The following is a 16,635-nucleotide window of genomic DNA, read 5'->3' as shown; positions in this document are numbered from 1 at the left end:
TTACATATAATATTCCATGTCCTTACAACTTTAAAATTACTTCCAAATTGTCCACAAGTTCAACTCATAAACCGTTTTATCAGTCTGGCTTTAATAAAACATATTAAAAACTTCCTTGCTTTCATTGTGTGAACCCTGCATGCCCTCAATAGTAATTGAAATAAACACCTATCCAGTTTACTGCTAATGTTGCATACTTACAAAATGATAATACATAGTCTAAGTTCCCCTTTACTGCTTCAGTTCTCAATGCAGCTTGAGAAAACGTATCACTATTAGACAGACATCCATTTTCCTAGGGATAAAGCATATACCAATGAGAATACATCTCAGCTAACAATATTTTGATAATCAAAAGTTCCTGTTTTCCCGTTTCTTTGAATCACCATATTCTCTGATTTTCTAGAAAAATACATAAGCTCTGTAATTGAATTTTAGCAAAACTTTCAAGATGACATTCCAACATTCCAAATTAAATGTTTATCTTCAAATACAGATAACCTGATGCCTTTACAGGGCCTTACTTCCAGGATGAGTTTACTACTTAGGACACTAGAACAATTCTCCCATTCAAGAAAAAATAAAAATTCAATGCATTCATCTAACATGATATTTTGGGACCTGTAGTTTGGCCAGGATCAAATTTAACTTAATTTAACCCAGAGAGGCTCATCACTTGTCCCAACATCATTTGTTTAACAATTTAAACACACGAGTCAAAATTTAGCTCAAATACATTTATTTTTTATTTTTTTATTTTTTTTATTTTTTTGAGACAGAGTTTCGCTGTTGTTACCCAGACTGGAGTGCAATGGCGCGATCTCGGCTCACGGCAACCTCCGCCTCCTGGGTTCAGGCAATTCTCCTGCCTCAGCCGCCCGAGTAGCTGGGACTACAGGCGCGCACCACCATGCCCAGCTAATTTTTGTATTTTTAGTAGAGACGGGGTTTCACCATGTTGACCAGATGGTCTCGATCTCTTGACCTCGTGATCCACCCGTCTCAGCCTCCCAAAGTGCTGGGATTATAGGCGTGAGCCACCACGCCCGGTCTTACATTTATTGAATCATTTTATCACATAATATGAAAAACCACCTAATCAACAATAAGCAATGATAAAAAATAAATTATAGCATACTCATACAATGAAACAGAATGCAAGCATAAAAAATATTTTGTGGAATTAAATACTGTTATGAAAAGGTGTCAAATAAAAAATCATGTAACAAATACGATAAAAATGTAATTTTTCTTCAGGTCTCTAGTAGGCCAGAAATGGATTTTTAGAGGGAGTTTTAATAATGTAAAAGTAATGAAGCCAAAGAGAAGTAAGTTTTTAAAAGGAAAAATAAGAATGAGCTTTCTTTTTATTAAATTGTAGCCTCTATCAAGTTAGCTTTTTTGCTAAAAGAGATTTCCCCAGCATATATCTCCACGTATACATCTGAAAGAATATACATGCTAAGCAGTAAGGACTATCTCAAGGAACTGTGGACAGACTGCACAGCCCTACCACCTGATTCTCTAATTTATCAACAAACATTTATTATGTAATTTCTGAAAACTGATGAAAAAATGTACTTTTTAATGTATCGCTGAAGACAAAAAGCATATCAGACTGGGCCCAGTGGCTCATACCTGTAATGCCAGTACTTTGGGAGGCCCAGGCAGACTGATCAGCTGGTATCAGGAGTTCAAGACCAGCCCGGCCAACATGGTGAACCCCCGTCTCTACTAAAAATACAAATATTAGCTGGGCGTGGTGGTGGGCACCTGTAATCCCAGCTACTCGGGAGGCTGAGGCAGAAGAATCACTTGAACCCAGGAGGCCGAGGAGGTTGCAGTGAACCAAGATCACACCATTGCACACCAACCTGGGTGACAGAGCAATACTCTGCCTCAAAAATCAAAATTAAAAAGAAAAAAGCATATCAGTACTGTGGGTACTATTACGCACTTAACAGAGCAGTTGTTTTCAAGCCCAAAACACTCAATACTAGTGAAATCCAGCAATGAAGGCAAAATAGTTGAGATGAGAATGAATGTAACCAAATTTGGGGTAAGTTTCCAAAACAGATCTGGTTTTCCGTAAGAGAAGAGTGAGAAAGCCAAATCAGTAACAAAGAAGACAGTGGATTCGGGAGCTATGTTTCTGCAAAGAAAGAAAACATCTGAAAAGTAAGAACATGTGGGGAACTTACTTAAAAATATTTTTTAACAGTAAAATATGTATAATACAAGCTCAAAATACTCCGCTAAGAACTTAGAGAAAGAGGTAAAGACACTGAAGATATAAACCCTAACACTTAAGAAGACTGTAATTCTATAATTAATTTAATGAAAGAAAAAAAAACTCTAGGGCCAGGCGCAGTGGCTCAAGCCTGTAATCCCAGCACTTTGAGAGGCCGAGGCGGGTGGATCACGAGGTCAACAGATTGAGACCATCCTGGTCAACATGGTGAAACCCCGTCTCTACTAAAAATACAAAAAATTAGCTGGGCACAGTGGCGCGTGCCTGTAATTCCAGCTACTCAGGAGGCTAATAGGGGGACTGCTTAAGCCTAGAGTTCAAGATCAGCCTGGATAACATAATGAATCCCCCATTTCTTTAATAAAATAAAATAAAATCTAATTTATAAATGAAAATTACAGTTGCATTTCAGGGTGGGATTAAGAGTAAATATTGTTTTAATTTTTCCCAATATTGGCATATTGTCTCTTTTTAATACACGAGAAAAATGCTGCTTTGCCTTTTTTGAGCAAAAGCAACTAATATTTTTACAAAGCTTCAGAAAAGTATATATAGATTTGACCATTTTTAGTCTTCAGTTAGATAACTTGTGTGTGTGTGTGTGTGTCTGTGACCACCAAACATTAAGGAGGAAAGATAGTCTCTTCAATTATTAAATTAAAACCACACTTGTACCCACCTCCAAAATGGCACGTGCTGACAGTACACTATCAAAGCATGGAATCACATAATTCATGTATGTTTCCTGATTAGGATGTACTCCCAATTCTTGCATTCCTTTGAGGACTTCAATTATACCTGTAAGATAAAATGTAAAAGCATAGAGATGAAGAACTCGGAATAAAGTAACAAAAGATTAGTAAGTTCAGTTCAATTATTTTCTGGATCATAATGTAAGAAAATTACTCTGCAATTGGTTTGTCTAAAAGAGAAGGCAGAAAAGCAACAGAACTGTGAGATATAATGATAAAAAAATTAACTCATCCTTTCTTCATCCGTCTCTGTGAAACAGTGAATTTCAAGAAAGTATCCTTGAAATTAAAAGTATAAAGAAACTTAAAACAATTAAGCAATGTGCCCAACATTTCTGGCACCTCAACAGTGCATATAAAACATCACTGCTATTATACAGCAATGATGGACTTACAGAAAACTAACCTGACCAGAAGAAATGCTGCAAAGAGAAGGGACTGGTTTCAAAACATGTTTTCAATTAAGCACTTATGTAAAAAGTTCTCTAATTGTTACTAACTTCTGACTTCCATATTTTACAATGTAAGAATGAAAAATCAATAGCGAACAACTGATTCTAATGAATTATTGTCTAATTGTATTTAAAACTAACTTAAAAATCTTGTAAGTTGTTTTTTCCATCTCATTTCCAACTCAAAAAAATCTTTTAATAACTTCTTATAAATTAGGTCATTTAATGTTTTCAGAGCTACAGTGAGCTTCAAATAGACCCAGTTAATTCTAGACAACTGTCAGATTACTCAGGTGTCACCTAACTTGACAGAGGCTACAGTTTAATAAAAAGAAAAAACATATTTGCTTTTCCTTTTAAAAACTTACTTCTCTTTGGCCTCAATACTTGCATATTATTAAAACTCCCCCTAGAGTTCCTGTTTCTGGCCTACTAGAGACCTAAAGAAAAATTACATTTCCATCAAATTTGTTACATAATGAACTCTAGCACAAATAATTGACAGTAAATTCCCACTGAGTACAGAAAGACACAGGCAAGTCAAATTACATTGTAAATACTACCATATTTCGTTTAGATAAAATTTAGATTATGTTAAAAAAAAGCATAATTTTTTAAAATTTAGATTATGAATCAAAATATTTTAACTTTAAACAGTTCATTATATATGAAATTACCTAATTCTGGCCTAAAAACAAACAGACCAATGCAAGAGAACAAAGCATCTAAAAATAAACCCACACACATAGAGTTAACTAATCTTGACAAAGGCACCAAGAAATGGTGTTGGAGCTGCAGGCAGTAATGCACACCTATAGTTTCAGCTATTCAGGAGGCTGATGCAAGAGGAATGCTTGAACCCAGGAGTTCAAGTCCGGGCTGGGCAACATAGCAAGACTTTGTCTCAAAAAAAAAGAAACAGGCCAGGCATGGTGGCTTACGCCTCTAATTCCAGCACTTTGGGAGGCTGAGGCAGGCAGATCACAAGGTCAGTAGATTGAGGCCATCCTCACTGACATGGTGAAACCCTCTCTCTACTAAAAATATAAAAATTAGCTGGGCGTGGTGGCGCACACTGTAGTACCAGCTACCCGGGAGGCTGAGGTAGGAGAATCACTTAAACCCAGGAGGTGGAGGTTGCAGGGAGCCGAGATCACACCACTGCACTCCAGCCTGGTGACACAGCAAGACTCCATCTCCAAAAATAATAATAATAATACACACACACACACACTCTCTCTCTCTCTCTCTCTCTCTCTCTCTCTCTCACCCGCCCCCCCTCTCTCTCACTCTCTCTCTCCCTCCCTCCCTCCCTCCCTCTCTCTCTAGCTGGGCATGGTGGTGCATGCCTGTAGCCCCAAGTACTTGAGAGGCTGAGGCAGAAGAATCACTTGAACCTGGGAGGTGGAGGCTGCAGCAAGCCAAGATCACGCCACTGTACTCCAGCCTGGGCAACAGAGCAAGACTCCATTTCAAAAAAAAAAAAGTGTTCGGAAAATTGAATATAAGAATGAAATTGGACCCTTATCTTACACAATACACAAAAATCAACTCAAAATAGATTAAAGACTTAAACCTGAAATCATACAACTCCTAGAAGAAAACACTGGTCTTGACAATGACTTTTTGGATTTGAGACCAAAGCACAGGCAACTAAAACAAAAATAGTGAAGTGGAACTACATCCTAACTAAAAGGCTTCTGCATGGCAAGGAAACAACAAAATGAAAAGGCAACCTATGGAATGGGAGAAAATATTTGCAAACAACATATTTGATAAGAGGTTAATATCTAAAATATGCAAGGAAATCACACAATTCAAGGGCAAAAAAACCCCCCGAATAATTCAATTAACACAATGGGCAAAGGATCTGGATACACATTTTTCCAAAGACCTAAAAATGACCAACAGGTTTATGAAAAGATGCTCAACATTACTAATCAGGAAAATGCAAATTTCAGCCACTATGAGATATCACCTCACACCTGTCAGAATGGCTACTGTCGAAAAGTCAAAAGTTTTTAGACAGTGGTGACGATGAACAGAAAGGGAACCCTGGTATACCGTTGGTGGGAATGTAAATTGGTACAACCATCATGAAAAAAGAGTATAAAGATTCCTGAGAAAATTAAAAGTAGAATTACCAACAATCCCACTTCTGAGTATATGTTCAAAGGAAATAAAATCACTATCTCAAACATTTGCACGCCCATGTTCATTGTAGCATTATTCACAGGACCCAAGATGTAGAAAAATGCCATCAACAGATGGACTATTATTCAGTATTAAAAACAAAGAAAATCCTGTCATCTGCAACAACATTAAATATAGTAAAGTGTATGTTAAGTGAAATAAGCCAGATACAAAAAGACAAATACTGTATCATCTCACTTATATATGGAATCTTTAAAAAATAGAACTCTGCTACAGGACTGGAAGGGTGAGGGAAAAGAGAGTCTGGTCAATAGATATAAATTTTCAGTTATATGGTAAATAAGTTCTGGACGCAATGTACTATATACATGATATTCGCTGAGAGGTCAATTATTTTCTGGCCACAATGTTTTTCTTTTCTTTTTTTTCTTTTTTGAGACAGAATCTCGCTCGGCCACCCAGGTTGGAGTGCAATGTCATGATCTTGGCTCACTGCAACCTCCACCTCCTGGGTTCAAGCCATTCTTCTGCCTGAGCCTTCCCAGTAGCTGGGACTACAACCATGTGCCACCATATCTGGCTAATTTTTGTATTTTTAGTAGAGACAGGGTTTCACCATATTGGCCAGGCTGGTCTTAAACTCCTGACCTCGTGATCCACCTGCCTTGGCCTCCCTAAGTGCTGGGATTACAGGTGTGAGCCACCAACAAAATATTTTTTTAAAAGTAACTAGCTGAGGTAATGGATATGTTAGCTTGACTGTGGTAATGATTTCACAACATGTACATATATCAAAACATAGCCAGGTGAGGTGGCTCATGCCTGTAATCCCAGAACTTTGGGAGGCCACGGCAGGAGGATTGCTTGAGCCTGGGAACTCAAGGCCAGCCAAGGCAACACAGAGAGACCTCTGCTTCTACCAAAAAAACTTTTTTTTTTTTAACTAGCCAGGTATGGTAATGTGTGCCTGTGGTCCCACTGAGGCTGAGGTGGGAAAATCTCGAGCCTGGGAGGTCAAGGCTGACAGAGTGAGACCTTGTCTGCAAAAAATCATGTTGTTTATCATATAGATGATAGACAGACACAGATTTAGATACACAATTATTTATCATTCATATCTCTGCAAAGTTGGCTGGGAAGAATAACCTCCTATTTTCAAATCTTAGAGATTTAAATGTATTTTTCAAGATGCAAAAATAATAATGTTTTTAAATAGCCAGGCGTGGTGGCAGACACCTGCAATCCCAGCTACTAAGGAGGCTGAGGCAGGAAAATTGTCTGAACCCGGGAGGCAAAAGTTGCAGTGAGCTGAGCCAATATTGTACCACTGCACTCCAGTCTGGGTAACAGAGTGAGACTCCATCTCAAATAATAATGTTTTTTAAAATCCCAATAAACGAAGCATGTGCTTATTGAAATTTACGAGAACATGCATATACAGTTGGTCTGCACTGTACAAAGAGGCCTAGCAATACTTATAAACAAAATTTAAACTATTCCTCTAATAATTCAATGGGTATCACTACTAACAACTACAATAAAAGATGGCAAGTCTCACTGTGCTCTTCTTTATATGAAAAAATTACTAAGCACCTGAGGAAAGGACAGAGCTAAATTGTTTTTGAATTCCTAGTAACAGATTTGTGTTAATCTAATGTCCTCAGTGTCCTTTCTGACCAGTAATAACTGTTTTCAGGACCAAGGCTTAAAGTAAATAGCTAAGTTGCTGGTGAGATACTCTGGTGAAGTGACAAAAAAAAAAAGGCTTTAGAGTTTAAAGACTCAGCTCTCCCCCTTGGTTTTGGTACTTAATGGCAATGTAAATCTAAGAAGTTGCGCACCTTTCTGAGCTAAAATTTCGTAGCTTACACATTAGAAATGGAAATATGCCATGAACTGTGCCTTCTAGACACTTTTACACATATTGTTTTGCTAAATCTTTCTAATTACCACCCATAGACTATGCAAGGCAATATGTGTCGAGGCACTTAATGAATAGAATAGTCTACGCCTATTGAATAGATGAAGTAAAGGTCCGAGAACTGAAATATTACTCATAGGCATGGAAGAAATTCTTGTGGTCTAAATTCTTAGGGCAAGATTGAGGACAACAGAACTATAACATCCTGAACACAAATAATTTCACTATTACCACTTGGCTTAGATCAGTGTGTCAAACTCCAATCAGGTTTCAATGGTGTGCTTCTCTAAAGAAATAAGGCTGAAATGCCTTTAGAAGTCAACTAATCGAGTGAAGTAAGCCAGACACAGAAAGTAGGACAGCAGTTGCCAGGGAATAGGATGGGGGAGGTATCGGTCAAGGGGACAAAATTTATGTTAACATGATGAGTACATTCTAGGGGTCTAATGTACAGCATGGTGGCTACAGTTAACAACGCTGTATTGTTTACTTGAAATTGGTAAAAGAACAGATTTTAAGTATCCTCACCACACTCATGCACACATATAAATGGTTAACTATGGGTGTTAATGTTTATGGTTGTTAATTAACTTGACTATGGTAATCAGGACACAATGTACCTATACATAAAATCATCACCTTGTACACTTTGAATGTATACAGTTTGTGTCAATTTTTTAAAGTAGGGGAAAGAACGTCAATGAATCTTTATCTAACAAAAGTAGGCTGGGCACAGTGGCTCACGCCTGTAATGCCAGCACTTTGAGAGGCCAAGGCAGGTGGATCACGAGGTCAGGAAATCAAGACCATCCTGGCCAACGTGATGAAACCTTGTCTCTACTAAAAATACAAAACTCAGTTGGGTGTGCTGGCACATGCCTATAGTCCCAGCTACTTGGGAGGCTGAGGCAAGAGAATCACCTGAACCTGGGAGGCAGAGGATGCAGTGAGCTGAGATCTCACTGAACCTGGGAGACAGAGTCAGACTCCATCTCAAAAAAAAAAAGTATAAAGTAATTTCTCCAAGACCACAAGCAGAACTTGAATAAGTAACCAAGTGTCCTAATTGTTACACTACAAAAAATGCTAAAACCTACACGTTTTTCCTGGAATCAGAAGGAACTGGGATCAAGTGTTTGTTCTGCCATCAAAAAATGATTTTCAGTGGCTCCCTATTGGCAATAGAGGAATAAAGCTCCCCACTTAACCCTCAAGGTGGTCACTAAAATTAAAGGAAAAAATATGTGCAGAACCCTAACTACTAAATAATTGTCTGTATGTGATGGCTTTTTTTTTTTTTTTGAGATGGAGTCTCACTCTGTCACTCAGGCTGGAGGGCAGTGGCGCAATCTTGGCTCACTGCAACCTCTGCCTCCCGAGTTCAAGTGATTCTCTTGCCTTAGGCTCCCAAGTAGCTGGTTCAAACAATCCTCTGCCTCAGCCTCCTGAGTAGCTGCGATTACAGGCACCCGTCACCATGTCTGGCTAAATTTTTGTATTTTTTAGTAGAGACAGGGGTTTCACCATCTTGGCCAGGCTGGTCTTGAACTCCTGACCTTGTGATCAACCTGCCTTGGACTCCCAAAGTGCTGGGATTACAGGCGTGATCCACCACGCCCAGTCTCACTCTTTCACCCAGGCTAGACTGCAGTGGCAGTGATCAAGGCTCAATGAAGCCTCAACCTCCTAAGCTCTAGCAATCCTCCCACCCCAGCCTCCCAAGCAGCTAGGACTACAGGAGTACACCACCTTGCTTGGCTAATTTTTATAGTTTTTGTAGAGACAGGGTTTTGCCAAGTTGCCAAGTCTAGTCTCCAAATCCTGGGCTCAACTGATCCCCCTACCTCAGCCTCCCAAATTGTTGGGATTACATTCGTGAACCATCACACCCAGCCTAAATAAATGCTAATAGTAGCAATAATGACTTAATTTTTTTTAGTTATATCAAAATAATACATAATCCTGAAAAGTTTCTTGGATAGATTTTCCAATGTTTGTGAAAACTGACCACCAAATTGACTGTATCTAAAAGATTCTTATTCTTATATGAAACCCTTCACTCCATCTTCTAAGCCTGAAATATGTTTCATTCTCATTTCTTCATTTTTTCCAATAACATTTATCAGGAGGAGGAGTACGTTCTGTTCACTTAGATTATCTATGTTGCTAGCATTTCCAACTCACATTATCTTTCTACCTTAAACTAAAGCAGGCTCAAGAAAACCTGGATTCACACCTTCTGCTCAGGTAAGCTCAATCAATCTCTCAGGCAGCCCAAGGGAGCAGACAAAGAAAGATATTCTGTTCCATAACTATAGTCAGATGGGAGGAGAGAAGCATTTACCTTATAAGAAGGAAAAAGGTGACTGATCTATCTACATAAATTCTGATGAAAAATACAATTCACATTTCTTTTCAAAACAAGAAAATTAAAATAATCTTATATTAAGTTAGATATAAATAGATTCCAAACCTCTGTGAACTTAGAAAATCTAAAATAAGACTTAATAATCTAATAAAAATATTTCAACACAGCCATGAGAAAGTTTATCAATCTAGAAGAAAGTCTTCATTTAAAAAGTTTTATGAAAATTAAAACAGTCCACAACTATCAGGAAAGATACATGATTCGCCTTAACAACTTTCACTGACTATGACTGTTTCATTTCACAGGATTTTACACTCTACCCAGGGCACTCACTTTATCAGGAGGCAATTGCTTCCTCTTTTAAAAGTAAGTTCCTCCGAGTGCAGTGGTTCATGCCTGTAATCCCAGCACTTTGGCAGGTCGAGGTGGGTGAATCACCTGAGGTCAGGAGTTTAAGACCAGCCTAGCCAACATGGAGAAACCCCATCTCTATTAAAAATACAAAAAATTTGCTGGGTGCAATAGTGCACACCTGTAATTTCAGCTGTTTAGGAGGCTCAGGCAGGAGAATCGGCTGAACCTGGGAGGCAGAGGTTGCAGTGAGCCGAGATCACGCATTGCACTCCAGCTTGGGCAACAAGAGCAAAACTCCATCTCAAAAAAAGAAAAAGAAAAGTAACTTTCTTCTATTCAACCACTTCACTCAACTGGCATTTAGGCTTTCTGATCAGCCCTTCCCTTCTTTATGTATTTTACCTGTTTCACATTTTTACTTTTATGTTTTCTAAATATACCCAGAGATACAGATCCATATTCACTGTTAGCTTATTTCTTAAAAGTCAGGCCAACTGGCTAGAAATGCATTATTCTAAGTGACAACTTTTCCACTTGTGCCACAGAGATAAATACTAATAAGATGAGCCATGAGGAAGTAACTATAAATATCTTTCTTGGAGGCTGGTGATGGCTAAATTTGCAGCCAGAAAAATTCAACAGAAACTTCATTATACAGGGCATACATGCCCTCAGGACCTCCTGAGGCTGTGTCACAGTAAAAAGAAAGAAAGAAAGTATATGTATTTTTTTTTAACTTGATTTTCCTATTGTTGAAAACTCCTGGTTCCACTTTATCTGACCTCCAAATATCTTTCTTTGATTTCCTGAAGAGTTTTATTTATTCGTTATGAAACCCAGCACATCCTCCATCACTGCAACTTATCTGACTTTCACTGGACAAAGCATAAGTTCATTGCACTAATAAGAATGTTACTTTCTTACATTATACTAAAGAAACTACAAAGAATACATACAGCTGTTTCCCTGTTACATAAAAGAAGGCTGTAGCATATATACTTTCTATCTTTCAAGACCTCCTGCAAAGGAGAATATATTGTTTTTCAAAACTGTAAAACAACTGACAATCTCCTGCACTCTCAGAACACATTTCTCAATAAAGCATAAGCTTTTATATTTTTTCAGACAAAACCTTCATTGATTAAAAACTTCGGCTATCTCTTTTAGCAATGTTCTTCATGTAAAAACTGGCATCTAATTTTTTAAACAGTAGCTAAGAATTTTTAGAAAATAAACATAGCATAGTACTTATAAAAGTTGAATATGGAAGGGTTATAGTATAAAAAAGAATATTTAAAGAGGAGGACAGAAACCTTCGTCCTAATCCCAGCCTAATGACAGCTAGACATGGAAGCTAAGGCCAGTCACTGAATGTCTGTGTAGCCCTCAGTTACTTCATTCATGTAATGTCACCCTTCAATATGGCACCTTTAAAATCTAAATTCTGACATTCTAAGAAAAGGCAGATTTCAGATAAAGCCCATTTTCTACTATTTCAACTACTACGACTATAGAAAGAAGTTACCTAACTCTTTTATGTTTACTAGGTAGTAAAAATGTAGTAACCAATTCAATTGTGACATGGTTGCAGAAAGCACATTAACATGATGAACAAACATTTCAACTGGTACCAAAAGAATGTTCATACTTGTGTAAAGGTGGACAATACTAACATGTCCAAAGAGTTTGATAGAATGATGTAAACTTTCTGTGATTCAAAAACACTGGGTTATAGGTTACCTTTTGGAGCTTTCAGAACTGGAGGATACACAAAGAGTTAATCAAACTAGCATATTGTTTTCGCAAAGATTTTTCTAAAAAGGATTTAGAGACTTTTATAGCCAGAAACAATTAGGGAATACTTGTTTCACTACTTCCTTTAAACCAGAAGACAGCTGTATATTTAAAATAAAATTGCAATATGAAAGTCTGCTAAAAGCACTTTTTTTGTTGTTTGTGCATTTTGTTTGTCACCCAATGTCACACTAACAATTCTGCATCTCATTCTAAAGCACATTATACTTCGAGATAAAATCAAAAAGGCCATTTTTTGTTTCCCCAAGGGGAAAGTACTTCTGTTAAAAGCATCTTTTTATGAGACTACTCTTTCTGAATTACCAATAATGCAAACCAAAGAATTAGATACTGTACTCTAAAATTTAATATTTGTTCAATTCTTATTCATATCCTATAGATATCCCATGTGTACAAGGGAAAAGTATGCTAAATGCTTAGACGTACTTAAGAACCTGAAAGACTGAACATTTCTGCCCTTCAATCAGCAGTCTGTCAGGTCATGAGCGCTCATTTTGCAATAAAAGTTTTCCTGTCTTTCCTATTATTCTAAGCTCAGTTAAGAAGAAATAGACTGGTCCACAGAGAAAATGGCTACACTTTTTTTGTTTTCATGAATCTGATTTTATATACAACTTTATCTTTATTAAAGGTAGACAATCTGATTTCAAACACTATCTGTAAAATTAAGAAATAGTTTTTAAAAAAAAACTTAAAAACAATGAACTGCTTAGAACTACACTCATAAGTTTGAATATCAAAATCAGAGAGGAAATAAGAAATGAAATTAAGATAAAAAAATCCATCATGTTTTGTTTTTTAAAATGCTTACACATAATACTTTATTATGACTTTAAACAATTCCATTTTCTCATAATACTCAGGATTAAGTATGCTTTTCCACAGAATCAAATTAGATGTGTGTGCAAACTATCATACTGGCTCTCTGAACCATTACAAATTGGTAAAAGGCAAAATCTAACCTTGAACATTTTTTTCCTTCTGATGTCCAACTAGCAATGGCCAGAAATAGTGAGTTCTTATAGGAAAACCTTCCTCCTTCATAGCCTTCATTAGGTCTTTTGCCAAATCTGAAAGAGATATTGTAATGTATCACAAAGCTAACTCAGCAAAAGTTCCTTAGGTTGGCTTTAACTAAAAGAATGTAGTACCAGTTTTATTGGCTAGTAAAGCACAAGAGAGGGTGAACTGCAGAGGACAGGAGTGCATCTGGACTTCCTTTAACTTCTTACAGTAGTCTGTTAGCTTCTCCACAGGCTGTGGGAAAAAAGCCACCACATTAGCTGGATTGGCAAACATCCACCCATCTGACCTGCTGCAAATACTCTATCACTTCTGAAATGAGCAATTTAGACCCCGCATCCTCTTTCTACCTGAAAATCTTGCAACACAAGAATAAGGTTGTTATAATGTTTACAACTGGTCTAATCTCAAAAATGTTCTTATATTTTAAAGAATCTTAATTCACTGCCAACTACACTGCCTACAAAATAAAAGTAGACAGAATACCGTATTCATAGTCACACAGTGTCGTAAAAAGAAATTGCCAAAGTCATTTAAACTATCTTCCTTTGATACAGGGCACGCTAGTAGAATTTGCAACGCTGTATCTTCCAATTTTTCAGTGACTAAAAGTAAGATGAGGTTGATTGCATCTGGGAAGAAAACAAAGACATCTTTTGTTAGTAAACTGAATACTATTTTTACACTGCAACCAATTCACTGATAATAAAGACAAAGTAAGAATTTCAAACGTCAAAAAGATATATCTGCCTAAGTAACAACGAAACACCTGCAAATCAAATCACCCCCATATGTTCATTAACTCATGTTTTCTGGCTTACTAAACTGACTTTAAGAGTTCTATATTTACCTCCCACATTGCCTGTTGCTAGAAAATGTCCTTTCCATCATACAAGAATAGCAATTCAGCTTTTTATAAAAATCATGTAAAGGTTTTTAAAAACTACCTGGAATATATCTTCTTTCACATGTAAGTTTTTCCAAAATTCCTGAGACATATTGAGGATACCCAGCTTTAGCGAAGCTAAAAATAATTTGCAATAAATCACGGTCCGTAAGGTAAAGCTCAGACTTCTCCACCTTCTCCAGAGTCTATAGAGAATTCCAGAAATTAGAAGACCGAGTTAGAGACCAGTATTTTTTATTTAAGTATTAAAGCTAAATAAATTAAAATATCAAGATTCAAAAAAGTAGGAAAAAATACCACCTAAAGGTTTAGGGCTTCTTTTAAAAAACAGGAAATATTCTAATTCAACAGTAACTGTTATATAACAGCATCAAGATACTAAACTATAGTAATTCTCCATAAATACTACTCTGCAAGGAAACATCTTTGAAAACAGGTACAAACTACACTTTCCCACCTCATGTAAAACATAACACAAATTTTTACAAATGATTTTAAAGTGTGTTTATTTAGACGTTAAGTCATACCTGCTTAACATGGTCAATGTCACCCTTCTCAGCATATGCATTCAATAATGCAAGGTATGTGTCCGGACCAGGCTCGATTCCAGCCTCTCTCATCACTGTGAGAATGTTTTCGGCATTTTCCATATCGCTACATGTTAATTAAAAGAAAAAAAGCAGATTACTAGGCTCTTGCCAAATTTAATACAGTTATTCAAACTAAAATATGTACTTATTAAAATAAAAAATGTGAAGTACCATTTGGAATTATGTCAGAAAAGAACAAATGTATATTAAACTGGTTATATGTCTCTGAAATAATAAAAATCATCAACATCTGATCCCCCCCACAAAAAAATATATAATAATTGCGCAGACATTAAATAACATATACCCTCTTACATTAAGTAGGTTATGACTCAGACTTAACTTCTGAGGTAAGAACAACATTTAGTAAATTACTCTTCAAAAATAAAAATATTTTCCAGAGCAGATACTTCTGATCAAGCCCAATTTATTTTTTTTTTTGAGACGGAGTCTTACTCTGTCCCCCAGCCTGGAGTGCAGTGGTGCGATCTCGGCTAACTGCAACCTCTTGCCTCCCAGGTTCAAGCAATTCTGCCTCAGCCTCCGAAGTAGCTGGGATTATACTAATTTTTATATTTTTGTAGAGACAGGGTTTCACCATGTTGGCCATGCTTGTCTTGAACTCCTGACCTACAGAGATCTGCTGGCCTCAGCCTCCCAAAGTGCTAGGATTACAGATGTGAGTCACCACACCCAGCCTTAAGCCCAATTTCTAAAACTTCAAATAACAGATTTACAGAACAAATGTAAAAGCACATTACAAAAATGTTAGTATGCTCTACCTCACAAACTACAGATTTTTTGTTTTTTTGGACAGTCTTGCTCTTGTCACCCAGACTGGAGTGCAATGGTACAATCTCAGCTCGCTATAATCTCCACCTCCCAAATCCAAGCGATTCTCCTGTTTCAGCCTCCTGAGTAGCTGTGATTACAGGCACCTGCCACCACATCCAGCTAATTTTTATATTTTTAGTAGAGACAGGGTTTCACCACATTGGCCAGGACAGGCTCGAACTCCTGACCTCATGATCCACCTGCCTCAACCTCCCAAAGTGCTGGGATTACAGGCGTGAGCTACCGTGCCTGGCCTAGATTTTTTTTTTCTTGAAGGAGTAGACAAACATATTTTAGGAACTGTCTATAATAACATTCAATAATTTAAACCCCATTTAACAAACAAAAAAGGAGTAAAAAGACCACTTTATCATCTCAGTCATCAACCAAAATCTTAGGTTAACATTACCCAGCTCTGGCATGCCCTCTAATAAGGGAATTGAATACTGCCTCTGTGATTGGAAGATCCTTAGTTTTCATAAATCCAAGAATCTTGCTGCAAAGGAAAAACAAAGATACTCATTGGAAGTGTTTGTTAAGAACACTCTTTACAACATGAATAGTATTAGGCCTTGAGTAACTTTTGTTTTTAAAATATAATAGTACTACATACTTGTTTTAGAAATCACAAAGTTAAGAACTAATCCCTTTGATCCCCTTCCCACAAAACCCCACTCTATAAAGTATCAATAGCCTTGAAGTACTCTTGATACAAATACCAGATTTTTAAAAATCTGATTATGTAATTTGTCTTACACTACTAATTATACTTCTAAAAGCATAAAAGTTTCATAAGATTCATTTAGATAAAAATGAAATTATGTATGCTAATTCATCCCTTATTTCCAAAACCTTACATTCATAAGTAAAAATAAATTTTACATAAGCAGAGAAATGATGCAACTGATTTTCTATTAGTCAGTGGGCTAAAGAGACTACTCCCAGTTTTATAAATGAATACAGCTTAAATGGCTAAGAACATTTCCCTTAAGAAACATTAAAAAAAAAAAAAAAAAAAGCAAAGTTAGCTTTATAGCTCAACAATTTTACACCTCTGCCCCATTAAATCAAATTTTTAATTAAAACAGCAACTTTAACTTATATTTTCCCTCTTACAAGATAATTTTATATTTTATCTAAGTCATATTACCAGATTTGCTAGATTAAAATAGTTCTAAAACAATTTTCATCATTAGGAAGAAGCTTTAAAACAA

The 16,635-nt window shown here is 36.7% G+C and overlaps 1 protein-coding gene across 1 annotated transcript in view; it reads right to left on the bottom strand.

Annotated features, from left to right (window-relative positions):
• The window catches only part of LRPPRC (leucine rich pentatricopeptide repeat containing), a 113,814-nt gene that overhangs the window by 77,573 nt on the left and 19,606 nt on the right, over window positions 1-16,635 (bottom strand). Inside the window, exons 6-13 of the mRNA XM_008980761.5 lie at window positions 15,831-15,917; window positions 14,525-14,651; window positions 14,038-14,182; window positions 13,577-13,722; window positions 13,219-13,324; window positions 13,030-13,137; window positions 2,931-3,049; window positions 202-295 (exon numbers count right to left, since the gene is read on the bottom strand). Of these exons, the coding sequence (XP_008979009.3) occupies window positions 202-295; window positions 2,931-3,049; window positions 13,030-13,137; window positions 13,219-13,324; window positions 13,577-13,722; window positions 14,038-14,182; window positions 14,525-14,651; window positions 15,831-15,917 (932 nt within the window). The remainder of the gene's footprint in view (window positions 1-201; window positions 296-2,930; window positions 3,050-13,029; window positions 13,138-13,218; window positions 13,325-13,576; window positions 13,723-14,037; window positions 14,183-14,524; window positions 14,652-15,830; window positions 15,918-16,635) is intronic.

This window comes from Callithrix jacchus, chromosome 14, assembly GCF_049354715.1.
Source record: "Callithrix jacchus isolate 240 chromosome 14, calJac240_pri, whole genome shotgun sequence".
Classification (NCBI taxonomy): Eukaryota; Metazoa; Chordata; class Mammalia; order Primates; family Cebidae; genus Callithrix; species Callithrix jacchus.
Note: the sequence above shows the minus strand (reverse complement) of the source record. Positions and strands in the feature narration are given on the sequence as shown.